This window comes from Alosa pseudoharengus, unplaced genomic scaffold, assembly GCF_046254945.1.
Source record: "Alosa pseudoharengus isolate Yale_2024_CS ecotype anadromous, Long Island Sound unplaced genomic scaffold, YU_APseudo_1.1 YU_APseudo_1.1_scf_2, whole genome shotgun sequence".
Classification (NCBI taxonomy): domain Eukaryota; kingdom Metazoa; phylum Chordata; class Actinopteri; order Clupeiformes; family Clupeidae; genus Alosa; species Alosa pseudoharengus.
In genome coordinates this window covers 624,209-650,962 of record NW_027468663.1, presented here as the reverse complement: position 1 = coordinate 650,962, position 26,754 = coordinate 624,209, and the positions used below count along the sequence as shown (strand labels likewise).

The 26,754-nt window shown below is 42.7% G+C and overlaps 1 protein-coding gene and 1 long non-coding RNA gene across 2 annotated transcripts in view; one reads left to right on the top strand and one right to left on the bottom strand.

Annotated features, from left to right (window-relative positions):
• hfm1 (helicase for meiosis 1) overlaps positions 1 to 26,754 on the top strand; it is a gene marked incomplete at its 5' end in the record, with an annotated part of 281,244 nt that overhangs the window by 217,975 nt on the left and 36,515 nt on the right. Inside the window, 5 exons of the mRNA XM_076295693.1 lie at positions 727 to 884; positions 969 to 1,072; positions 17,913 to 18,119; positions 23,512 to 23,589; positions 23,679 to 23,803. Coding sequence (XP_076151808.1) covers positions 727 to 884; positions 969 to 1,072; positions 17,913 to 18,119; positions 23,512 to 23,589; positions 23,679 to 23,803 — 672 coding nt within the window. The remainder of the gene's footprint in view (positions 1 to 726; positions 885 to 968; positions 1,073 to 17,912; positions 18,120 to 23,511; positions 23,590 to 23,678; positions 23,804 to 26,754) is intronic.
• Positions 12,001 to 12,649, bottom strand: LOC143133614 (uncharacterized). Its single transcript, XR_012988517.1, has 3 exons — positions 12,558 to 12,649; positions 12,209 to 12,259; positions 12,001 to 12,052 (listed from the first exon to the last, which is right to left on the bottom strand). It is a non-coding gene; the product is annotated as an uncharacterized LOC143133614 (long non-coding RNA).

Below are 26,754 nucleotides of genomic sequence, written 5' to 3'. Positions count from 1 at the left end.
CAGCCAGTCCCCATTGCTAAACGACCAAAATAATAGACGTGTGTAGATGTGTGTAGGCCATACTCTGCTAGGTTTTAGTAAAGCATGGTTTAATGGAATACCTGTTCCATACGGTCTCGCGTGCAAGCAGATTCCTTCAAATGCCCCATTGACTAACAAAATACCGATGTGCTGTTTGAAGTTGCGCTGCTTGCTGTTAAAGGGAATGAGAGATGTCATTCTCATTGGTTTAAATGATGTTATGCCCAAAACACACCCCTGTCTGATTAAGACACATAGGAACGCCTTGTTGCGCCATCCGCCCGATGTTTAATAACAAAACTCCCAATGTGGACTGAACAAGCCACTAAATTTAATGAAGCTATTCGCTAGTGACCATTCGTTTTAGATCGCTAAAGTAGGGGCCTTAGAGTTTGTCGTTTTTCCATAATACTATTTAGTTTTAAAGGGATCCTTATATTTTAGCTGACATGAATATTCCATTTTTAGCTCAATTTCAAGTAACCTGTTTCAACCTTGATTTTGTTCAGTTTGGATGAACGATCAACACTTTTAGCTCAGCCTCTTCAAAACTGAGCTTCAGTTATTTCTAGATATATTAAAATTATCAAATATAGTAACCAAGAGGATTAACATTGTTTATGGAATGTGTTATTGAGAATTTGCAATTGTAATTCTTTTTCATATTTTCACTTTTTGTGTTTTTCTTTTCTTTTTTGTCTTCAGCTTCCAGTGTACAGCAACTCAGCAGCAGAAATTTCAGTCACTGTGAACATGAGAAATTTTGATCAGCTGATTGCTAAAAAAACACCTCTGAGCCACCATTACGTTACAGTCATCATTGGAGATTGTGACAATAATGTGGTGTTCTTCCAGAAACTCTCGTAAGATTGCGTTTGAAAAATATTTGTGTAATATACTGTGCAAACTGTATGCTAACAAATATGTGGTTTTTTTTTTATTTTCAGTGATACTGTTTTAATGAAATCAGGAACTTGGTCAAGGAAAATTTGCATTGCAAGGGCTGCCAAAGGAGGGGAAATCAGCGTAAACTTAATAAGCTCTGAATATGGTCAGTTTTCTGTGGGTGTGTTCTGATGAGTGAAGAGGGTATGACAGACAGAACCAGCAAGTTGATTAGCTAGCTAGCCAGCTAGTTGGCTATCCAGTTACTTGTCTTTATATCAGGACTGGCACTTCCTCAAATTAAGAAATTAAGCCTATGATTAAATGTCTAATGTATCATCAACAACAGCCCTCTAAGCTATTCATCTATCTATAAAGCAAGAAGCGTCTGTGTGTGTGTCTGTGTGTCTGTGGCACGGATATCTCGCTGACCGTTTGTCAGACTTATTTCAAATGTGGCAGGTGGCTTGCTACGAGCATGAGTAAGTGCAGTTGACGTTGCTTGAATAAGAAATGCAAAATATATCGTTAAATATATCGGTAAAAGAATCACACATTGGCTTTCGCCGCTAGCCACTCCCCCTCACTTCGCCCAACTCGCTGTTTTCTGTTACCATCACCTGTCCCAAACTGAAAATCAGTGTAATACAAACTTCACTTCCCTGCCATGTATCTGCACCATTAAAAGTTGGTTGATGCATTGGGCAACCCAAGAATATACCTGCCGGCTGAGCTAGCTAGGGTGCATTTTGCAAGCCGCTTTCAGACATACACTGGAATCCAGATGGCACGCGGGTGGGCTGCATGTATGAACACAAATGTCCGAATTATTTGGTCTAGACATCACCTGGGTCTTACCCTACCAGGCCCCTAGTACTAAGTCCGGAGGTTACGCGGGTGAACGTATGTCTGAACACAGAAGGATAAGACGCGGGTAAATTCACACCTTTGCTGTGCGAAACTGAAGGTGTCCACTTGCTTTACCTGTAGTTTATAACATCCATTAATTTTTGTCCATGAAAGACTGGTACTAATTTGCAAAGACGGGAAGTTCCGATGGAGGCTACTGTTCTGTGTATTATGCACATACCGCAATAAAGAATCCAATGTGTCAAACCAATTTCGATATGTTTATGCATATAACTAGGGCTGTCAAACGATTATTTTTGTCTTAATCACGATTAATCTCTGAATTGCTTTAGTTAATCGCAATTACTCGCATATTTTATCACATGATTAAAATTCTATTATTTTGCAATTCAGAGCTTTCCAGAAGTCCATAAGAACAATGTAAAGAAATTATTAGCAGTGTATCTTGATTGGGAATCAAATGAATGCAAAGAAAGTTAGTTTACGAATTAACTTAAGGGCAGCCGTGGCCTACAGGTTAGCATTTCAGACTTGTAACCGGAGGGTTGCCGGTTCGAACCCCGACCAGTAGGCACGACTGAAGTGCCCTTGAGCAAGGCACCTAACCCCTCACTGCTCCCCGAGCGCCGCTGTTGTTGCAGGCAGCTCACTGCGCCGGGATTAGTGTGTGCTTCACCTCACTGTGTGCTCACTGTGCGCTGAGTGTGTTGCACTAATTCACGGATTTGGATAAAAGCAGAGACCAAATTTCCCTCACGGGATCAAAAGAGTATACTTATATATACTTATACTTAAAGGACAATTCCGGCGCAAAATGAACCTGGGGGTTAATAACACATTTGTACGAGTTCGACCGTTCGCTGGGATTTATTTTCATGCTAGTCGAATGTGACCAGTTTTATTGCAAACCGCTAATTAGCTTTTAACGCTAGCCTTCGGGGCACACGTACAGTAGAAAGAAATCGCTATTTCTATACCACTAAAAAGGCTCAAAATAGCACCACACTTAAACAGTAGCATAATGAGGGTCTCTACATGTAAACCGAAGCATTGAGAACTTTGTAAGTGTACAGGCAGTTTATTAAAAAGAAACACATTACCGTTCACGTCTGGTTGTTCACATATACAGGCAGGCGATGTGAACTAAAATCATGTAATTTGCTCAATATAGGCCTATCAGAAATAAGCTCCGATGTAACATAACTTGTATAGTGTACTTACTTAGTGGATGTCCATCTGGTCTCTCTGGTATGGATCGCCGCCTCCAATTTCTTTTCGGGACATGGAAAAAAGTTTCAACTACAGCCCTGTTTATCAATGAGGGGGAATCTTCAGACTCTACAAAACACTGCGTCTCTTGGGGGTCAAGACGCAACAGGTCCCACTCCATTCAACACAGGCACTCCTCTTCGGTGGCTATAGCTTCACAATGTCCGCAGGTAGCCTACAGTTTCTAGAAGTGCGAGGCTGTGTGCAGCATTGACTACAGGTAGCTCTCTCTCTCTCATAGCCCTTTCACGGAGCTCCGCAGCTCTTCGTTGGTAGGCTATATTCCGACGTCCAATAAGGGTTCATCCTCGATGTCTTCAAATTCGTTCAAATAGCCTGCCATCTCTTATGTCTCCTGTTGCGTTCAGTGCTTCTCTTTTGCACAGTCCTTTCTTTCAGCAACAACGTTTCACATGAGATTCACTTCACATCCCAGAGTTTCGTTTTCCCAAGGCGCCTGCCTGTATGTGAACCAGACGTGAACGGTAATGTGTTTCTTTTTAATAAACTGCCTGTACACTTACAAAGTTCTCAATGCTTCGGTTTACATGTAGAGACCCTCATTATGCTACTGTGTAAGTGTGGTGCTATTTTGAGCCTTGTTAGTGGTATAGAAATAGCGATTTCTTTCTACTGTACGTGTGCCCCGAAGGCTAGCGTTAAACACTAATTAGCGGTTTGCAATAAAACTGGTCACATTCGACTAGCATGAAAATAAATCCAAGCGAACGGTCGAACTCGTACAAATGTGTTATTAACCCCCAGGTTCATTTTGCGCCGGAATTGTCCTTTAACTTTAAGACATATTTAATTATTTCAACCTCCTCCCCTCACTTAAACCACCCGGAGTATTTACTTCAGGTATATATAGCCCCACCCGGGCTATATCCGTGTATGAAGGCCATGTTTAAACGCTTGAGTCCATTTGAGATCCGGACCTAATTACGACGATCAGAGACAACATATAAGCCGATTAACCCGATCTTAAATTTCAAGGTGAAACTCGCACCTCACAGACTCACGAAAGGGAGAGAATTGTCAGTTGCTCACCGACACCGGATTCCCTCTTTGATGGTATAATAATCTAAGCGGTGGCGGGCGATTAGGTTTCAATCCTTGATACTCCAAAATATGACTCCCAATAGCTTATGTTACTGTGATGTAAAGCTAACCAGAGTTCATTATGAGAGACCTGCAGGCTCTAGTGAACCACCCAGAAAAACAATTGTAACCACACTGACATCACCCTAAAATTAGGCTCTCTACCTCTTGTGACAACTCGTGTTTACAATCATACACATCTGGCAGATCTAGCTTTGAAATAGATGACGATTGAAAACTCATGAAAACACACAATCTGGACATTTTATCATAACTCAGCTGGTTTGGGTGGAATCAGTGACGCATGCACGTCAGGTCAAAACCAGGCCATTTATTTTCGTGGGTTTATCGGTGGCAGTCTCGCCAGGTCTTGTTAGGGCACCACACGCCAGGTCAAAACATTAGAAAGAGTAGAAGAAGTTCCATCTCCACCACGGGTCGAGCAGAGTGGGTGATAGGCCGAGTCGCGTTTGCAAGAGGGCACGTCCTTGCCAGAGTGCCGAATATGTCGGTGATAGCGACACAGATGTTACCGATCAAGAGGAGGAGGAATAATGTAGCCCGACAGCAGTAGAAAGGTGATTTTGTGAAAATTTTTGGGATTTTGGGAAATTCAAGGTCTCAGTAGCATACAGACATCACACACAACATGCACTTTACAGCAGAAAAAGTCATTTAAGTATATAAATATAAAAAACTCCACTGCACAATATTTTTTTTTCAAGAAACACAGGACGAGATGTAATCCACCCTATGTAATCCACCAAGTGCAAGCGCGTACCAAGACAATGTACTTTACCTTGGTAATGTAGTTGACACAGTGGAGTTTTCAGGTGGGCACCCTCCTGTGATGGGCAATCCGAGGGACACATCGTCAGTAGTACACCTCAGGCTTCATTGGATGTTTCGGCCATTATAACTAGACATCCTCGGCTGAGGAAGGCCCTACGGGGGTGATCAAGTCCCCGCAGTCTATCCCCCCAATCACCCAATCAAGCCAGAGCCCAACAGGAGTCTTGTCTCTTTATCCACAGCCACTGCTGTCTCAGCTGCCTCAGACATTGCTTTGATGGCTTGGCGCAGCTTCTGGTCTCTAATTCCCAAGTCTCTAAGCATTCAGGAAAATTGCGACGAACCCCCTGCACCCCACCTCCACTGGACGGACTTCAGTTTTCCATCCACGATTTTGTGCTTCTGCAGCTAGCTCGGCATAGCGTAGTTGTTTTCGCTTGTATGCCTCGTCCACTGAGTCCTTCCAGGGTACAGTGAGTTTGATGATGAAGACCTTCTTCAGAGGGGTACCAGAGAACTATGTCAGGCCTAAGTGTGGTGATTGCAATCTCTGGAGGAAAAACGAGCTGCCGACCAGGATCTTCCAGTCACAGGCCCCTCAAAGCTGACCATGCTCCAGAAAAGTGGGGCTGCACCTGGCTACCTTTGCCCCCGTGCAGACAAAGTTAATCTGCAGTGGATTGGGTGCTGATGATGGTAGGGAGTTAGAAGCAGTCCGTTTGTTTTCCAGGGTGGCTGCGAGGATCTTAAGGACTTCGTTGTGCCGCCAGGTGTAACGTCCCTGGGTGAGGCCGACTCTACACCCGCTCAGTACACTGCAAAAACTGCTTATCTAACAAAATCTAACCAAGTGTTATTAATCTTATATCACGATTAAAAAAAACTAGTTGGTATTGTTTTCAGTATAAAGAGACTTACCTAGCTCTTTCTTGTGAAATCATTTGACTTAATTTAAAAACAATTTGACTTATTTTTAGACATCTCATCTTGAAAACAAGCAAATTTGTCTGCCAGTGCGTTAAGCAAATTTGTCCTAAAAACAAGCAAATTTGTCTGCCAGTGCGTTGAGCAAATTTGTCTTGATAAGACTCCTTAAAATAAGTTAAAGTCTTCTTAAATTAAGTCAAAATTATCTTTTGAGAGGGCACTAGGTTATCGTTATTCACCCGCGGAAAGTTTAATTTGGTATTTTGCACATTTATTTTTTAAGCATTGCGCCCAGGGGTGTGGCAATTAACAACCTAGGGAGGGGCCTAGCGCGTTGTCTAAAAATCGCTATCATACACCACCTAAACCTCGTCAGAAGTCAATGGCGAGTTGTTCATATGCTATTTTAAGAGTGCATATCAACAGTCATATTGGCAGGTGCACGGACCATCCTTCTATCATTCATGAACGTACACCAGCGCACGTCCATGCAAAGCATTACAAATTGCATGATTACGAAATACTGTACATCTCATGATGAGTAGTTATTCACCATCATTTGCAAACTGGTAATGACGGTTAAAAGTGATTAGGGGAGAGGCGAGAGACACGTATGGAGCATAGCTGAAGACGCACTGTCACAAGATATAAGCAACTCCTCTGCAGGATAAATGTTGTTTTATTCAGTCATTTGAGCAACATTAGGGTAAGTGTTGCTTTTTCCAGCCTATGTTTTCGGTGGTAACCCATTGTTAGTCAATAGTGAAAGTAACTGCATATAACTGTCTTGTCGTTGATGAGTCCTTGGTGAAGTTAGTTTCACTTTGCCAATGAGTTCAAATAATAGACGAGTGCAAATGCATGAAGGCTATGCTAGGTTTTAGTAAAGCATGGTTTAAGAATGACTATTCCATACGGTCTCGCAAGCAGCCTCCTTCAAATGCGCCGTTGAATGCCAAAATACCGATGCATTTATTTGACATATCGCGTGTTGCGCCGTTAAAGGGAATGACAGATGTCATTCTCATTGGTTTAAAATGATGTTACGCCCCAAACACACCCATATGACTGATTAAAAGACCTAGGAACACCTTGTTACGCCATGTGCTCCACTTTTGAGAACGAAACCCCTCCCAATGTGAACTGGACATCCTACTAAATTTGAATAGACTTTTGACGAGTGATGATGCACTTTAGAATGTCATGATAGGGCCCAAAATCTTAATATAAGATCAATAACACTAGAATTCATTTTTTGCAGTGTATGTGCTTGAGGGAACCTGCCCTGGAGCAGAGGGCACAGATCTCCTGGATCTTCACCCACCCACTGATGGAGATTGCTAGATGTTGGAGGAATGTCTTATGTAGCCCTGATGATGAAGCTGATTCACTTCGCTTCCATGCTCCTCATTCCTTCCAGTTGATACTGCTTCTCTCCACACTCTCCCAACGTGTCCATTGTCCCTGTTTACTAAGGGAAACTGCTTTGGCCCAGCGTGTTGCTTCCTCCTGACGGTCTATTTCCTCCACCACCAATTTCCTCCATTTTGGTGCCGTGGCTGTATTCCAGGCTGGCAGCCTAGTTGTTAGCCTGAGGTCCCCCCTTCCCTGCTGGACATGCCCCACTATGTCCTCAAGTCTGAGAGCGGCTGCTGCCTCCTCCACCACACTGGCTGGTCTCCATTCGCGGCCTGCCACCAATGTTGGTGCGTTGTTGCTCACCATCGCATCACCATCGAGTCTTATTTTAGCACACTTGAATTCCTCTGTGAAACTGCTGACAGGGGACCTCAACAATGGTAAGGGGCCATAGCACTCTGGGAAGAAGGCCAAACTGTAAACACCAGGCCTTCAACCTTCCAGGCAGCTGAGTGTTGTCGATGGCCTGGAGCCCACTTCTGATTTCCTTCCGTAGCTGTTGTATCTGCTCTTTATCCTTCAGGCTGGCATCATACCACCTTCTGAGGCTCTTAACAGGCTGGTCAGACACTGTTGGGATGGGTTCCTCTCCAATGAAGAATCTGCAGTCAGAGAGCACTCCCTTGACAATGGAAATGCTGTGTGACTTTGATGGCTTTATCTTCATGCGAGCCCAGCTGATGTTCTCCAGTTTTCCAAGCAGTTTCCTGGTACATGGAGCAGTGGTGGTCAGAGTAGTGATATCATCCATAAAGGCTCTGAGGGGAGGAAGGCGTGTGTCTGAGTTAAGCCGCTTCCCACCCACTACCCATTTTGACGCCCAGATGATGACCTCCATTGCCATTGTAAAGGCCAGGGGTGAGATGGTGCATCCTTCCATGATGCCAACTTCCAAGGATTGCCATGACGTGGTAAAATCAGCTGTGGTAAAGCAGAACTGCAGGTCTTGGAAGTAGGATTTGACCAGGGTTGTAATGGTGTCCGGAATGTGGAAGAAAGTGAAGGCGGCCCACAGGAGTTCATGGGGCACTGATCCAAAGGCATTAGCAAGGTCTAAGAAGACAACATGGTCCTTTCTCCTGGCCTTTGTGGTCTTGATCTGATGCCAGATCATGCTAGAGTGTTCTAAGCATCCAGAAAAACCTGAGATTCCAGCTTTCTGTACCGATGTATCAATGTACTTATTTCTTTTAAGGTGTTCGGACATCCTTTTACCAATGACGCTGAAGAAGATTTTACCCTCTACATTTGGTAAGGATATTGGCCGAAACTGGCTGATATTCTCTGCATTCTTCTCCTTTGGGATCAGGACCCCTCTGCCCTACGCCACACTTTGGGCACCCTCTTCCTCTGCCACACTGTTCTCATGAGCTTCCAAAGAAACCTCAGGACATCTTATACACCTTGTATGGTACTCCATTAGGTCCTGGGGCTGATGCCGCCCTTGGGTGTTGTATTGCCTTTTCCACCTCTCTCCAAGTCGGAGAACCAGTCTCCATCTGGTGTTCTGGGGAGTTGATTGGTGGGATGGTGGGATGTCTGGAGGAATGGTCACCCGTTCATGCCGTCTTGGATCAGAGTGTGTCATTTTCAGGTGATCTTCCAGGTCTTTCCTTTTTGCCTTCAGAGCTCCACTTTTCTCTCTAACGAAAAGGCTTTTTAGAAACTTGAAGGGGTCTTTGTATAACTGTGTTCTAGATCTTTCTTTTTTCCTTCTGCGTTTCCGTAGGTTTTCTGCTCTCCGGAGGGATGTCAATCGGTTTTTAATGTCAACCTGAAGCACTTCAATGTCTTTCTTTTCCCCCTCCAAGGCTTTCTTCCACTGCTTCCGAAGTTGCCTCCTCTTTTGGATGAGTCGCTTGATCTCTTGTTGCCTCCTGGAGGTTGGCGCAGTTGGAGACTTTTTCTGGCCTTCCCTGTATACTTCTGTATACTTCTCTGCGTTCACCTGCGCACCCATCACTCTCGTTTGAATTACCCGCGAACCCGTGATCGCATAGATATGGCAAGCATATCAGATGAAAGAGGGGACACAGGGCTATCCATTGGTACCATGTCTATCGATCCTTCTGGCTTATAAAAACAGACGAAGTGACTGCAAAATAATAACGTCATGTACACAAACCAACACTGCACACCCATTACTCTCGTTTAAATTACTCGCAGACCCGTGATCGGATAGATATGCCACGCATGTCAGATGAAAGAGGAGACTCAGAGCTATCATTTGATACCAAGTACATCCTTCTGGGTTATAAAACAGACAAAGTGACAGCAAAGTAATAACTTCATATAGCTGGACTTACCCCACGTTTGTCTGTTTTTGTGGCAAAGCATGTTTATAATCCAACGCTATCGTGGGTTTCTCTATGGCAAAGCATGTTCATAATCCGGTTTTGAGATCCTAGCAAATTCCTGCATGGCATCCAATTCAAGGCTCACATTGCATCCCAATTTGTTCAACAAAGAAACACCTTTTTTGCCTTTACTTTGTTTATGGCAATGCAGTAAAAAGTTGAGAATCATTATGAGTGCTAACACGCAAACTCGGGTCGAGTCAGGTCAGATCAGTTCGTGTCACAGATATGGAGCGCAGAAAGGTAATTTTTCATCACTAAATAAAAAATGGCATTTATTTCCGTAAATCACACACCACATATTTCTGTAAATTGCTCAGCCCCAGAGTATCCCTCCAACATGGCAATTATATTGCCAGATTCAGGACAGTCTGCCCTACACACAAATGAAATGCATGTCGAGCTTTGAGCTTGCTGTGGTGAGATACATGTCAAAATATAAGAATTTTTATAATACGCTTTTTGTATTTTAATTCTTTAAAAATCTAAATAAAATCAATGCTAGTAATAATACATGAAATGATGGTAGATCTGGATAGCCTAGACTCTGCTGAAAAAAAACAATATATAATATGTGTGTGTGGAACTTACAATGACCAGAATAAATCCTTATGAATAAAGGTAGTGAAAATGCCCTAAAAACAGCTTAGGGTTCTAAGGGTTAATTGCATGTCTCTTTATTTGATAACACTAAATCATGAATTATGAATGTGAGTAAAGCCCTCCCTGATGAACTTAATGCTTTTTATGCTTGCTTTGACATGAAAAACACAGACTATCTTGCACTAGCTGCAGCATGTGAAGCAAATGAGGATGCACCTTTCTGTGTCTCTGAGGTCGATGTGAGCAATGCCTTTAGGAGGGTTAATTGTAGAAAAGCTGCTGGACCGGATGGAATTTCTAACAGGGTTTTGAAATCCTGCGCTGCTCAGTTAGCTCCTGTGTTCACTTATATCTTTAACACATCATTGGCTCAAGAGACAGTTCCTACTTGCCTCAAGCAGTCTGTTATTGTTCCAGTACGAAAAACAAAAGTCCATCATGTCTGAATGACTACCGCCCAGTAGCCCTGACGTCTACAGTGATGAAGTGTTTTGAGAAGCTTGTGAAAAACATTATCTGCTCATCCCTCCCTGCCTCCTTCGACCCCTTCCAATTTGCTTACAGAGCCAACAGGTCTACAGAGGATGCCATCTCAAACCTCATGCACACCACCTTAACTCACCTGGAGGAGGGGAATGGGAATTATGTGAGGATGCTGTTCATTGACTTTAGTTCAGCATTCAACACGATAGTACCTGTCACCTTGGTCACAAAGATGAAGGCCTTATGACTGAACACCACCCTGTGTCACTGGATATTTGACTTCCTCACCAACCGTTCACAAGTGGTTAGAGTGGGGGGTCTGACATCTGACTCATTAACCATCAGCACTGGTGCTCCCCAAGGCTGTGTTTTGAGTCCACTGCTGTACAACATCTACACACATGACTGCAAAGCCAACAGTAGTCATACCTCCATCATCAAGTTTGCAGATGACACAGTGGGCCTGATTAGTAACAACAATGAACAGCTCTACTTGGATCAGGTTGATGAGGTGGCACAGTGGTGTCAATCTAACAGCTTGACACTGAATATCAATAAAACCAAGGAAATGGTAGTGGATTACAGAAGGCAGCAGCAGAATTACAGTTACACCCCACTAATGATCAGCGGGCAACCTGTAGTGAGAGTCACAAGTTTTAAATACCTTGGTGTCCACATTACTGAAGACTTAACATGGACTGTTAACACTCAATTTTTTTAATATTTTTGATTTATCCTCCATCTACCCATGTCCTTGATTGCCTAGCCTTTCTTTCACTGTTTCCGTAATGTGTAGCTGGGTCATGGTTGGAGAAACGTTAAAGTAGCTGCAGGTCAACTAACGTTAGCTAAGTCTTCATTACATCTGGCAACCCAGAAGAGGCTCGCGTCTGGTAGTCTTGAGAACGTTCACCAGTGTTTTGATTTTGGCCTACAGAACATTCGGTAACAATCCTACAAATCGCACCTTTAAATATATTTAAATATATGACACTAAGAAGCATGATCACATGACCCTTGATGAAGATTCTGATCACATGATCTATATATTTCAGACATATATTTCTCTATTATAGTTCATATTCTACTATGGTTTGATATTTTCCGCATTGATCAATACATATTTCACTATTTTGTTTACTTAAAATCAACCATAGTATCAGTATAAAGAGGAAGAAACACACAACACTTCTGTTATCTTTTATTCTATTTTATTGAAAATCTTTGTTTTTGTAATGGAACCTCAGTTCTGTCACTTTGGCATTTATTGCCTGCCCAGCAATCTGGAGTGAGTGTCTGGCCTGGGAACTGCTTCAGGGTGGCCTCTGAATAAGACAGAACATACACAAATAGAACATGCAAAATATTAGTGACACAAATACAGATGCTAAAGTGCAGTTAACATTGTTGTGTTATCACGATAATTGGAGATAAATACAAAGTGAGTTGGAGAGAAAGACATACAAATAAAATAAACTCACCAATTATCGTCTTAGTCCTCTCAGGGTCCAGGCATTCCCTCTAAGTGCCTCCTAAAAAATAGCACAACCAATTAGCACCTCAAATAGTTAGTTTACTAACACAGAAAAGATCTATGATGGTGAGGCGAAAATGTGAAGCAGTCCACACAGACAGCCTAACACTTTTAAATGAGACAACACAACTAATATATCATATACACAGAAGAGAGAAGCGCACAGATACACACTGAAAGGAAAAGTTAGTTTCATCCTCAAATGTTTACTAAACTTGTACAACCAAGAAGCTGCTATTTCATTAAAGTTAAACATGTACATTTTAATGTTTGCTTTATGAAAACACTCTACAAACCTTGTTGAATAAAAGCCTTCAGACTCACAACCTCCTCTTGGAGAGCCATTATCGCCACCTCTTCTTTAGGTGGTTGTCAGTTCTGGGTTATCTCCCACAACTCACACTCATAGAGAGCTCTACCAGCCTTCTCTGAAACCTGCAAGTGAACAGAATATACAGCATGAATGAGAGTGGCGTTGGTAAAGGGTATACTCGCGTAATATGTAATGTCCTGGGATATTCCCACTCATGAAGTGTCTCCCATCCGAGACTGCTATCTGAGACGGTAGGGAAGCTGTACCAACCATCATATAAGATATGGTTGGAAAGGTATATTTTCAGTTCACTTTGTGTCCCCAGTAGCTTGAAGCTAATTTCTTGTCATTCAAAAGATCAAAACTACTCAAACAAATGTATAAATTCTCAGAAACAAAAGGTTATGTTCTGCTTTCGAAAATAGACCTTTAACAAAAAAGTTATATTCATAAGTAAACATTAATTTTTGATTACCTTTGGTCTATGAAGCATCAACATCAACATTTGTCAGTCAGTGAAGCATACTACAGGTTGGGCTTGGGCCGTCTTGGTCTCAGGTCTTCTGGTCCATCCTCCGGTGTCCTTGATGTAGCTTTCGAGTGTTGCCTCCCTCTCTAAAATGTAAAAAAAGGGGTTTCAGTGCTCAAATACTACATGACCATACATGCTCCTTTTCAATACAATTCAACTTTTATTACATTTCCATAATTTAGCATGGGTGTGAATGGTTTTGTAAGAATGTCAGTGCACAAAGCATGACAAAGTAGTTTGATAATGCACAAAAACAAAACACATTACTTGCAATACCATTTCCATGAAATTTGGCACAGTACTTGTGTCTTCAATTTCCACACGTCCACTCTAATACTCTCCAGCACATACCACATTACATCCTATCTAAAAAAAAAGCTAATGTTAGCTCTAAGTGTTGTCCATGATGCAACATTAGCAGCTAGCTAGCTAGCTAAACCACAGTGCATAGAATGTCTACACCTTACTATTAATGTTAACCGTTACATTTTCTGTCTTGCATGACAAATCATAAGTTAGCTTCTATCTATGCCTATCAATCTACATGCCAGAGGCAAATATACTACCAAATATGGCCGGGAGACAGGTTAAATTTGTATTTCACTGTCATTACAAGTCGTTTTCATTAATTTCCAAACGTTTCTCAGTGAATTTATTTTTCAAACCCCTTTCAGGTGTAAAAAAAGTAAAGCTAGCGCTGGCTAATTTATGCTAACGTTAATGTTACAGAAAGTAGCAAAGGTTAGCTTCCAGCTTCCACCAATAATACCATTGTTAATTCGGACATTAACTTCTGCAAATGTTATATAAAGCAATTCAGCATACAATTGAAGACCTACTTACCAGCAATTTTGACCACCATGGCCTCGAAAACCGGCCAACTACCTCTTAGCCACCTTCCTCCCCTCCACCACATAACGTTAGTTTCTAGCAAGATGTCCCATCCAGAGCCGTTGAAAAAGTCTTCCTCATTAACGTTAGGTCTACTAATGCAGTCAGTCGGCAAAATACTGGTTTTGCCCTCATACTCCCCGCCAATCCACTTAACCAGAGCAAACGTTTTACATTTGGACTAGTAGTAGCTGCTGTTAGTTATGCTTATGTAGTAAAAAAGCTGCAAACATTTTAACCGTTATTCCAACGACCTTAGAGCTTTGCTTAGAGTACGTTGGTAGTGACGTATTTTGAAGTTGAAGGTAGCCTTTTTGTAAACCCCACCCATCACTGCCTGTGTGCAAATAAGTTAATTGAATATATTCACCATATATGTTCATGTAAGATATCCACATATATGTTACATTGCTGGGTCCCACATATACTTGCACATATACATGCTTGTACTATATATGTATTAAATATATTGTAGCCATCTATTTAAATATAAGCTGGATGTAGCTAGCCTAGAAATCTAGACGCACCCTAGTGGCGGCAAATTAATTTGCTCAGCCTGTACGTCTAGTATCAAACCATAGGGATTTCTATTGGCTGACGCCGTGGACGTCATCCAATCACAGCGCTCTATTTTGTTAGAGAGTCTTAAGGCGGGCTTAACAGGATAACGACAGTCCTGCGACAGTGAACAACAAGGAAGGTGGCTATGGCGAACGAAGAGAGGTTGTTTGAATCGGCGTTGGCCTCAACTTTGGAGGAGTTGGACTTGTGCTTTTCTTTGAAAGTTGAGCAAAAAGTGCATTGTACTTAAATCATTCCTACTGCACTTTTTACCCCCCCCCCCCCCCCCATAAATGCACAAATAGGCTGACACCAGACATAATTTCACTGCATTTCTTACTTCCAGTAACTATATGCATGTGACAATACACTTCCTTGTATCCTTGGCGTAGCCAGAAATGTTCCAATGGGTGGGCACAGAAAAAATTGCAATTAGAAACACCATACAAACATTAATCATAGGCATGTTATATTTATGACATAAAAATGGAATTTATTGAATGCATTTGATCACAGCTGACAAATTACGTAGAAACATTTTCAACTGGAGCAAATGCATGAAGCTTCGGCGCGTCACATGAAACACAATTGAGTCAATAGATTGACCATTGGACAACTGCAAAGCCTTACCATAGGCATGAAAAGTGAAACTTATTGAACGAATTTCATCATAGCTGACACAAATTGAAGCAACAGATTGACCATTGGACTACTGATACAAATGCTAAGACTGCTAAGACTTTTGATAGGCTTGCTACATTTATGATATAAAAAGTGGAATATGAACGCATTTCATCACAGTTGATAATCACACAGAAACTTTTTAAACGGAGCTGCCGGCTGTTAGAAGAAAGTTTCTCGTAACTGCTTCCTTAATTAAATTAAAGCTAATCAGGCGGTAATATTGTGGAAACAACTGAAAAAACGTTGGGTAAATATGTGGTCCATAGCATACTGGCGCGCATAGACTCAAAGCGGCAAAAGCCGATGCTCCTTGTTGGTGCCCCCCAATCCCAATCCTCCCCCATCTTTCTTATGCAGCCCTTGCCACTTAATCTACTAAACCCCTCTTCTACTGCACTTTTTACCCCCCCCCCCCCCCCCATAAATGGACAAATAGGCTGACACCAGACATAATTTCACTGCATTTCTTACTTCCAGTAACTATATGCATGTGACAATAATCTTCCTTGTATCATTGTATCCTAACCCTGCTTACAAGACAGACAGATAGATAGATAGATAGATACTTTTATTTATCCCCGCAGGGGAAATTCAGATGTCCAGCAGCCGTGTGTTGTCTACCAACAAGCATTCACACTGCAAAACACTCATAAAAACAGTTACAAAAATAAAATAAAAAGAGTCCCAAAACAAGCTACTATCATTAGTAGTAAATCATTAATACTCTTCAAGCAGGTCCGTTATGTAGTCTTATGGCGGCCGGAACAAATGACCTCCTGAACCTCTCAGTCCTGCAGCTCATGGAGAGGAGTCGGTCACTGCGGCTGCTTTGCTGGGCAACCACAGTGTCATGCAGAGGGTGGCTTCTGTTACTGAGGATGGATTTCATCATGCTCTTCATTCTGAGGTCACGTGAGATTCACACGTGAAGCCGGACAATTGAAAGTAGAAGTCAAGTCAAGTCAAGTCAGTTTTATTTTTAAAGCGCATTTAACATGCACAGAGTACAACCCAAAGCGCTCCACAAACAAGACACATAACAAAAAGACAAAAGATGCCGGATGGAGCGGTGTAGTCGCCAGCGTACCCGTGACACCAAGACATACAAGACAGACAAAAAAAAAATTAACAAATTAACAAAAAAAGTTTAAAAAAAAATCAATTTCAAAACAAAAAAAAAACATGTTAAATTAGTGCAATTTCCAAACCAGCTGAAAATGTCCAAGGGCAATGATGACCCGTGTGAAAACTGCGCACAGCTGTGACTTCACAACCGATGCAACGGCAACAAAGTTCTTTATAACTGACCAACCCGGAGAATTCACTGGCAGTTTGGAGAGCACTGGAAGAACAAGACAGTCCGAATTTGTGATGGGCGACCCTGCTGATTATCAGCTCGGTGGTCCTAGACAGCGACCGTTTGTTGTTTGTTGTTTCATGGTTGACGCTGTCATCAGAGTTCCTTAGCACTCAATCCAGACTCCAGGCACCTAACGGTAGATGCTAGCATGGCAGCTCGCATGTCAGCCGCAGCTCGGTGGTCATGGCAGCTGCAGATCTCTTGCAGATTAACGTTAGGCACCCTTGCTGAGCAATCCCTCCGTCCAGACATTGGATGTGCAGCGTCACGGATGAATGAGGGACTTCAGAGACATAAGGCAGGCTAGCCAAGGCGCTCATCAGCCCAATAGAAGCTGGTTAACGTTAACTTGACGTTGATGGTGTCAGCCGAGTTTGTTAATCAGAAAAAAGGACTAAGAATAACACAAAAACGATCGAAAATAACATAAATAAAGAGTGATTACATTTAACTAGAAAAATAAATACAAAAAATTAACAGAACATTACAGAAAATTACGAACATTACATAAAAACAAACAAAAACATGATGCCAGACGGAGCGGCGTGTCTCGCCAGCGTAGAACCCACTGTACCTTCAGTCTCCGGGTGAGCTGTTCAAAATCGGCAGCACCCCCCCCATCAGAGTTGCAATTGGGCTTCGGCAGTTTTAATTTGGGAATATCTGGCCTAGCCTATTCTGGAAGCGAGGCCATCCGGTAATAGGCAGCCAATTTTACAAATGCTTTTTTGTATTGTTTTCCTAGCGCTTTCTCGTGAAATCATTTATGAACCATTTAGACATTTATGAACCATTCTACACAACAAGTTTTTTGGATGGTATTTGAATCTTCCCCAAAACTGGAAATTGTGAAAATTCCGGATTCTGCAGTCCTCATTGCTGTCACTGTCCCAATTCAAATTAAAACTCTCCTCTATGGTCGTAAATTGACAGTACCACAATAGCAAACTCTCTGGTTGTTAGCTAGATAGCTTTGATATTTTGTTTGTGAATGACATAATTAGCATATTTGTAAATATTAATGAATCATCATCTGTCTATAATATGTTTACTATCATGTCAACATAGCAACAGCACAGTAACAATGTTTTAATTGGCTACATGTTATGGCCGCAATTATAATGCTCCTTGGGCGCAAATATTCACCCTTGGCAGTAAACGGGTTAAAGGCTGGCAGGCCTCATTTTTGTTTTGTATCAGAGATTGTTGAATGGCTTGCAAATGCTTTGTTGTTGCCTTTTATTTGCTGTCTATTTTCTTATTAATTAATTAACTTTCAATAATGCATGCCCTATGATTTTTATTTGAAGTTGGACTAGATATTCACCAAAGAGTTAGTGTTTTCTACTCTGCAAAACCATTTGGAGTTGGAAACTCTGGCCGTGAGAGTTCTCTGTCCTCAATTTCAAAAGGAACCAGTATGACTGTGGATGACCCAGTAGTCATCAGTCAAGATCACAGAGCACAGACCACAACTCTCACAAACAATGTGAACTGCACAGATGCTTTACATAAAGGTAAATGAAATGTATTATTATTAAAGGTATAACATATTTTCTATTTTACCCCAGAAAAAAAAATGTGCTCTGTGTAATATTTTGCACGTTAGCAAGTAAGGCACCGTTTATGAAATGTTTTGTATTACCTCCAGGTGCTTGATTTAAATTGTTGTCAATTGTCAAAACATAATGCATGGGAATAACAGCATAAAGTAGTTTTGAGGTTAACTTTTGAGGTCTTGTTTTTTTTTTTTTCGATAATAAGTCAGCTAACAGTCTTTGCTATGCCTTAGTTAGCTAAGTATAACATATCTTAGCAACAGTGCACATGCAACCCATTTCCACCTTGTGTTTACTGTGTCCATACTGCACATCCCGTTATATAGAATATTCACACACAATGATGATGGTGAGGCCATACTCAGGGCCATGCTCTCCCATTCACGTGCAAGTCTTTTTTGTGCCTCCAGTTACATCCATTAGAACACATAGGCTACTACTGGCCAATCCTCTCCAATTGTTTACAATTGGACTCTGGGCGTTTGGAAACAGCTGAGGGAGGAGGCTACTTGAAACTGCAAGTTTCGGTCGGTGTGAGCGAGCGGACTTTCAGTTGACAGTAATTAACACCCTTTTGAACAATCTAAGCTGTGCGAACGTCAGAGGGCGGTCTACGCTGATTCATCATTAGTGAGACACGAGGACAGCTGCAGGCAATTCCTAACAATTACAATATCCATAACAATAGAGGCTGTTGCTGAAGCGTCAGCATAAGCGTCAGCCCTCGTTTCAGCCGTCCTCGTTTAAGACGGACGCGGTCAAGACAAGCAAGTTTACCTGTGCAAGTTCACCGAGCACAGTCGCCGACAAAAATGTGCCATTCCACCATATCTGTTATCACCGGCCATCGCAGAAAACGGCATCATGCCAAAAGGGGCAGAAATCGCCTTAACCTACAGCAACTTAAACGGTCCTCACCTACAGAAACCTCTTTCTCCATGGGCTTGTGGAACTGTCAATCCGCAGTCAACAAAACGGACTTCATAGCTGGCTATGCCAACCATCTTTTGTTGGAACTCCTTGCTCTCACTGAGACTTGAATCAAACCAGAGAACACAGCCACCCCGGCTGCACTCTCCACTAACCTTACACTATCCCACACCCCTCGTCCATCTGGACGAGGAGGTGGGACGGGCCTGCTGATGTCCAACAAATGGAAATTCACCCCGCTACTGCCTTCAAACAAATATGTCTCATTCGAATTCCATGCCATCACAGTGATCGCCCCAGCAAAACTCTACGTGCTGGTCATCTACCGCCCTCCAGGCCAACTAGGCGACTTTTTGGACGAACTTGACACTCTGCTGTCCTCCATCCCTGAGCATGACTGTCCGCTTCTTGTTCTCGGCGATATCAACATCCACTTAGATGCCCCAGGCTCAGCGGACTTTTTGGCCCTGATCCACTCCTTTGACCTCAAACTGGTTCAAAGCCCACCAACACACAAAGCTGGCAAAGAGCTTGACTTGATCTTCACTCGGAACTGCAGCACAGACACCCTCACGGTGACGCCTCTCCATCTTTCTGACCACTTCTTCATCCAGTTCAACGTCAGCCTGACAGAACAGCCTCCGGCTCCTCAGCCGATGGTCACGTTCCGCCGCAACATCCGGAACCTGTCTCCAACGCACTTTTCCTCTATGGTTGCCTCCGGTCTACCTCCACTCAACACCTTCTCCTCTCTGGAGGTTAATGAGGCCACAGACTCGCTCTGCTCCACACTGAGCTCGTGTCTAGACGAGCTGTGCCCTCTTACCACAAGGCCAGCTCGATCCAAACACTCTCATCCATGGCTAAATGATACCCTCCGATCGCAGCGCACCAAACTCAGAGCCGCGGAGAGGAAATGGCACAAATCCAAACTAACTGATGACCTCAAAAACTACCAGACACTCCGGACCTCCTTCTCAGCCAGCATCACTGCTGCTAAAACGGCTTTCTACAATGACAAAATCAACAGCGCTACAGACACTCGAAAGCTTTTTTCAACCTTCAAATCGCTACTCAACCCTCAGATGCCTCCTCCTCCATCCAGCCTTACTGCAGATACCCTCGCCTCATTTTTAACAAACAAAGTGGCGGCAATCAGCAGTCAATTCTCTACATGCCCACTCAACGCATCTGACTCAGATACCGCACTCCTACAACCTCTAGGGACTGCTAGATCATCTTTTTCAGCATTCACGCCTCTCTCCGAGAATGAAGTATCTAGACTCCTGACATGCAGCCGTCCTACCACATGCTCGCTAGACCCTATACCTACGAGCCTACTTCAGTCCATCAGCCCGACCATCGCACCAGCTATCACACACGTGATCAATGCCTCGCTAACCTCCGGCACATTTCCAACAGCGTTCAAAATGGCCCGGGTAACACCGTTACTTAAGAAAGCTTCTCTCAACCCTGCTCAAGTCGAGAACTACCGCCCTGTCTCACTCCTGCCTTTCCTATCCAAAGGCATTGAACGAGCAGTCTCCAAACAGGTCTCTGACTTCCTTTCACAGAACAACCTTCTGGATCCAAATCAGTCTGGGTTCAAAAGCGGCCACTCTACCGAAACGGCTCTGCTGTCTGTAACAGAAGCCTTAAAAGAAGCCAGGGCGACCGCTCGGTCATCAGTACTCATTCTGCTTGACTTATCGGCTGCCTTTGACACGGTTAATCACCGCATCCTTCTCTCTATACTCGCTAACATGGGAATCTCCGGTTCTGCTCTCTCCTGGTTTGAATCCTACCTCACAGGACGCTCGTTTAACGTATCATGGCTTGGTCAGCTATCTGCACCTCACCATCTCACCACAGGGGTCCCCCAGGGCTCAGTACTGGGCCCCCTTCTCTTTGCTATCTACACCACCTCCTTGGGACAGATTATCCGTTCGCATGGCTTCTCATACCACTGCTATGCAGACGACACACAGCTCTATCTGTCCTTTCCACCTGATGACCCCTTGGTTTCAGCACGGATCTCAGATTGCCTCTCAGACATAGCTACATGGATGAAGGCACACCACCTCCAGCTGAACCTCTCAAAGACTGAACTGCTGGTCCTCCCAGCTAAACCTACCATACACCACGACATCAACATCAAATTTGACTCCCTGTCTGTTTCACCTACCAGGACTGCAAGAAATCTAGGAGTTGTTCTCGACAACCAACTAAACTTCTCAGATCATGTTGCCTCAGTCGCCCGGTCATGCCGTTTCGCACTCTACAATATACGGAAAATCAGGACTTACTTAACTCAAGATGCCACCCAAATTCTGGTTCAGGCAATAGTCATCTCACGACTCGACTACTGCAACGCCCTCCTGACAGGTCTCCCAGCCTGCGCAGTGAAACCACTTCAGATGATCCAGAACGCGGCGGCGCGCCTGGTCTACAACCAACCCAAGAGGGCACATGTTACCCCGCTACTCATCCAGCTACATTGGCTACCTATGGCGGCCCGCATCAAATTCAAGGCTCTAACGCAGGGGTCTCAAACACCCGGCCCGCGGGCCAAATCCGGCCCGCGTCCGGCCCAATTCCGGCCCGCGACGTATGTCAAAATAATAATGTAATCCGGCCCTTGAGACTTTTTAATTGTGACAAACAACGATACTGATTACAATAGACGATAGTTCCAAGTACGGTGACAAATCTCATTTGTACTCTGCTCCACTATGTGCTAGACATCCAGAGCTTCATTCAAACCCAAAATCGCTGCGCAAAAATGTGACAATAATATTTTAACGTTATCATTTTGCTGGGTGATGGTCAGGTGGGGGTTGAAGTGGGGAATGACAGGAAAAGTTTGAGAACCCCTGATCTAATTTGTTAACACCTGGGGCCGTATTCACAAAAAAAATCTTAAGATAAATCTTTAGTAGATTCCTAAGAAAAAAAATAAGACGTTCTTAAGAATGTTCTTATATGCTATTCACCAATATGTTCTTAAGAACTGTCGTATGTCTTAGGAACTTCTTTGTTTTCTCACTTAAGAACCTCTTAGATAAGGAAGGCCTGCATCATTCGTCAACAGTGTTAATACTTTTAAACGATGAAACCACGTTTCAATGACAGAGTAGACACACACCTTTCATTGCCATTCATAGTCTGTATAAAGTGCCATTTGAATCTGACTAGCGAATTATCTGCTACAAATGTAATGTTAGTTTTGTTTACAAGTGGCAACAAGTTGTTAAGGGGTAAAGCCATGCCTACAACAGCACTCGCGTTAAAGAGATACCAGGCAAGCCTGATGCTTTTTCTCTACGAAGCTCCCCCTACCGTCTGTACGTGTCGATACGTGTGCGAGCCCTTGCTCAGTCTGAAGCTCTTTTCCTTTTCTTTGCATCTTCCGTCAAGAGTTTTCGCTGCTTATTCGCTGGCTCTGCCATTATACACACATTTGCAACAATCGTTAGACAATCGCTGGGGATGCAGGATGTAAACTGATCCTGCTTCTCGCGATGTCTGAGACTTTGTGAGACTGAAGGTCGGCGGGTAAGATACACCGAACTTGCAAAGTGGGATATTCTTCCTACAGGCAGTAGGGGCGGGCGAGAGACCCTTCATTCGCCCCATAATGAGTCATTTAGCCATATACCGACTTACGAAGATGATTAATTAACACGAAAACGTTGCCTGGTGTCCCTTTAACTTAAGTTTGAAACGGTAGGCTAGGTATTTCTATTATCTAGATCTAGGTATTTCTAGGATGAATTGTGCAGTTTTACTAGAAAATACTGTAATTTCCATGGACTTTGTGATTAAGAAATGAAACATGTTTTAAACGCTGACGTCGATGTGCATCACATGCTGCCAAGAACCCTTCGGTTATGCCAGTTTTCAGTAGACATAGAGCTTACCGAAAACAATAGCAGCAAAATTAAAACATACTGGCAATGCTGACTGTAGGAATATCCACCAGAGCACTTGTCTCTAAACTGAAAGGTGAAGTGCTCACTAATACTTTTATTGTATTTGTGAACAAATAAACATTTTGAGTGTATAGAGGAAATCTCAGATAATTTGTTTGCATGTTGACCAAAGTTAAAGTCAGTCCTGGGGTACTTTTTTTTCCAAATCCACTCCCTATCTCTCTGGTCTACTGTGCACTGTCCTGGCAAGAACCCAGGTTGATGAATATCATTACCCTCTTGTCGCTGCTCTTCTCCTATATGTACGGGGCTATAGTGGTTTAATTAATTGACTTTATGTAATGCCGTGGTTGTGATAATGGTGAAAACATTTTGAAGTATGAATTTGTTATGAATGTTGATGTAATGAACCTTTAAATTAGTGTCAGATCTCAAATCTACCACATTTTCACAATCCACCTGTATATTCTGTTCGTCCACTGATACAGATTCCTCAAAGCTGAAAACAGAAAAACGACAATGCAACCACTTCTGTAAGAACAAGGAGCAATGTGGTCATGACTGTTGTGAGTTCACTGATTGTGCAGCTTCTGAATGCATTATACTTTATATATTAATTTGTGTTAAATTCATTTGCACTTTTCCTCTCATTTAGGTAAAGTGGGTGTGCAGGTTGTACTAAAAAGAACAGTAAAACCAGTATTACACTTTTCATCTTACCTCAGAGACCTTGTGAGCAGAAATGAGACATTCATGGAAACTCCCGTCAAACGTTTAAAGGTATGTTTATTCAGAGAGCTCCATCTGGAGACTCTGAATGCAACTCTGTGATGATATAAACAGTTCGTAAAGCATTAATGTGACAAGGGAACTCATGGAGGGAAAGCATAATCCTAACCCTAAGATTTTAGAGACCAAACCAGGGCCATTTTCAGAGGACAAAAACAGAATACCTGCTCTCACATCTGTGTTTTTCCTACAAGTGGAACACAACGTACGGTACACAATTATTTGCATTTCCAACTGACCCTACCGTACCATTTTTTGGCACCCTTCCATTGGGGTATGTAACAACACATTATGTAATAACACCGCATTATGTAATAACTCGACAAAATGTAATGCATTTTCATGTCATTATGTAATAACTGCCGCATTATGTAATAATCTGCTGCATTATGTAATAATCTGCTGCATTATGTAATAAACTGCTTGAATGCAATATGTAATACATTTTGGCGCATTATGTAATAAGTTATTACATTTTGAACTTAGTCCCGCCCACAACATTTGAGGTCGGGAAGTTTGATCTGGCATTGCTCCATTGTGGAGCAAGTATGCTCGCCCTAGATCGGGCGGACCAATCAAATCGGGCATTACGATGATGGACAGGTGAGCAACAGCGCCTGGTCTATCACGTCATCTGAGCACGCTTCAAACGCAAGATTAGGCTTATGTTTGAAACAAAAACGCTGTGGCTAGAAGGATACATGACTTTTAAGACCCCATATGGAAAATGCATATTATTTAATGAGGTTTTATCACTGAAAACAATTATTTCTGAAAACTTTGGCCAAAGTTGACATGTAGGAAAACTCGTGGTTTCACTTTCATCAAGGGAAAACAGCGCTGTTGCATTGCGACATTTAACGACATTGCGACATTGTTTAGGCATTTGTGGAGCAGAAGGATGGTTCTTGTGTTTTCTTCCTACACCTCACGGTAAGCTATTTCGTTGCTCTGATTGGTTAGGTCTATCCAATTGAGTGCAGAGGCATTCCCCCCCTGTATCGGTTGAAACACGCCCCATAATTATGTCCCAATGGAGCAGTATCAGACTCATATTCTGACTAGAATTGAGTATGACTACGTCAGACTAACATATTGCGGTTGTTTTTACAAAATGCAGGTGCTGTGGAAAAAAATGGGCGAAAATTTAATAATATGGTGCACTATGTAATAACCAACCAAAATTGACATCTTCATTGATAAGAACAGCATAACAATGTGTATTTTAATCAAAATTCATTGTAATCATAGGCAAGGAGTTAAAAGTGTTCAAATGTAGGCTATGGCCTATTTCTTTACACAAAGGCCAACTGACTGTCATTAGCTCTTAATGAAGAAATAAAGCAATAGTGCTATTGAGGAAGAAATGTGAAAGAAAGCACAGTGAGTGAACATTATCTTAAACCTCAACTTTTCTCATTTTTCCGACAACATATAAGTCCATTGCTCCGAAGCCTAATTAATCCGACCATTGCATTTTTGACAAGTGTCGGGAGTAGGCTTGGTTAGCCTACCCAAAATTCCATCTTGTGCACACAAGGCTTAAGTTAAAGAATACAATACAATACAGTTTGTGCCTGTGAGGAGGTGACTTCCCCCTCCTCACGCGCAACGCTGGGAACTCTTTATCGAGTAGCGTTTGTTTGATAGCCTAGAATTACATTTGCTGCCAGGGCTAGTCTAGCAACTCTCCGTTGGCTTGTGAGCTCGAGAAATCGAAACTTAATCAGGCCATTGAAATCGTGTATAGAGTCGTTTGGTGGGCTTAACATAATGATTGATGGCAGAGTTGCAACGGTTTGGCTTGAATTCCCTGCTACTTGAAAACAAATATCCTATTGCGTCCTATTGCGTGCAGAGGGAATTTGAAAGACAACTGATTATCCCGCCCCTCGGACTGAGCACTGCGAACGGTGAGTGCCCAGACCCTACATTTTAATGTGGGTCTGGCTCGCCAGGCTATTTGTTTGATACTTTCCGGGGCAGATTTGATTTTCTGCCTGCGTGGGGAGGAGAGACAGAGACTCGGTTCACAAGCACACACACACACACACACACGAACCTCACCGGAATGTTTATGGACATTGTTGTGATTATGGACGGTGATTGAATGACTGTGGGATTGGGGAAAGACAACGGGGAAGTTGAACTTTGGGGGGAGGAGTCGGGAAATGTTTGTTGCTCTAACGCCATTTGGGAAGCAGTGCGCTTTTGGCGTTTTCAAACACAGAGCCCGCGATAGCTAAACACATTCACTAATCATTTTCCCCCCGTCATACTTTGCAACAAAACACCATCGCCAACATGTAGTGTAGGTACCAACTACCATGTTTTATTTACACACATGTTTCGCCAGTATTTCCTTCACCTAGTTTCAAACACAAACCTCAAAACACTCACCCATTTCTCAGCTCCAGCCTCTCCATAGCAAAAGTGTGCTTGCTGTGGGAGGAGTGTTTTTCTACCTGCCGTCGGAAGCACGGTCACAAGCATTCTACTCGGGTAGGGGGATCAGATCTATTTTGGTTTATTATGAATGTTTATTTTTCTTTTTGGGATTATGTGATGATATTATGTGGGTGAGGGAACATTGTTATTATGTTTACTTTGATTTCTTTATTGTTATGGCCATTGTAAATACTTTATTTGGGGGGATGATTACTGTTTTGTTAAATGGTATGGGCCGGTCGTTTCTGATTGGTCCAAGCTTAGGGTAACAGGTACGGTTATATGGGGGTACCTCAGTCTGTGTAGGGAGAGCGACAGGAGAGGAGCTATGTGCCGTGATGCTGTACTGCTGTAAGTGCCTGCTATTCTTTGCCAATGCCATTTTTGAATTTTTCTTTGCTTTGCAAGACTATGCTCAGCCGTATGCACCAGGGCTAGTAGCTAGCATTAACAGCGTCTATTATTATTTTTGGCACTATTGGACAATTTTGGAA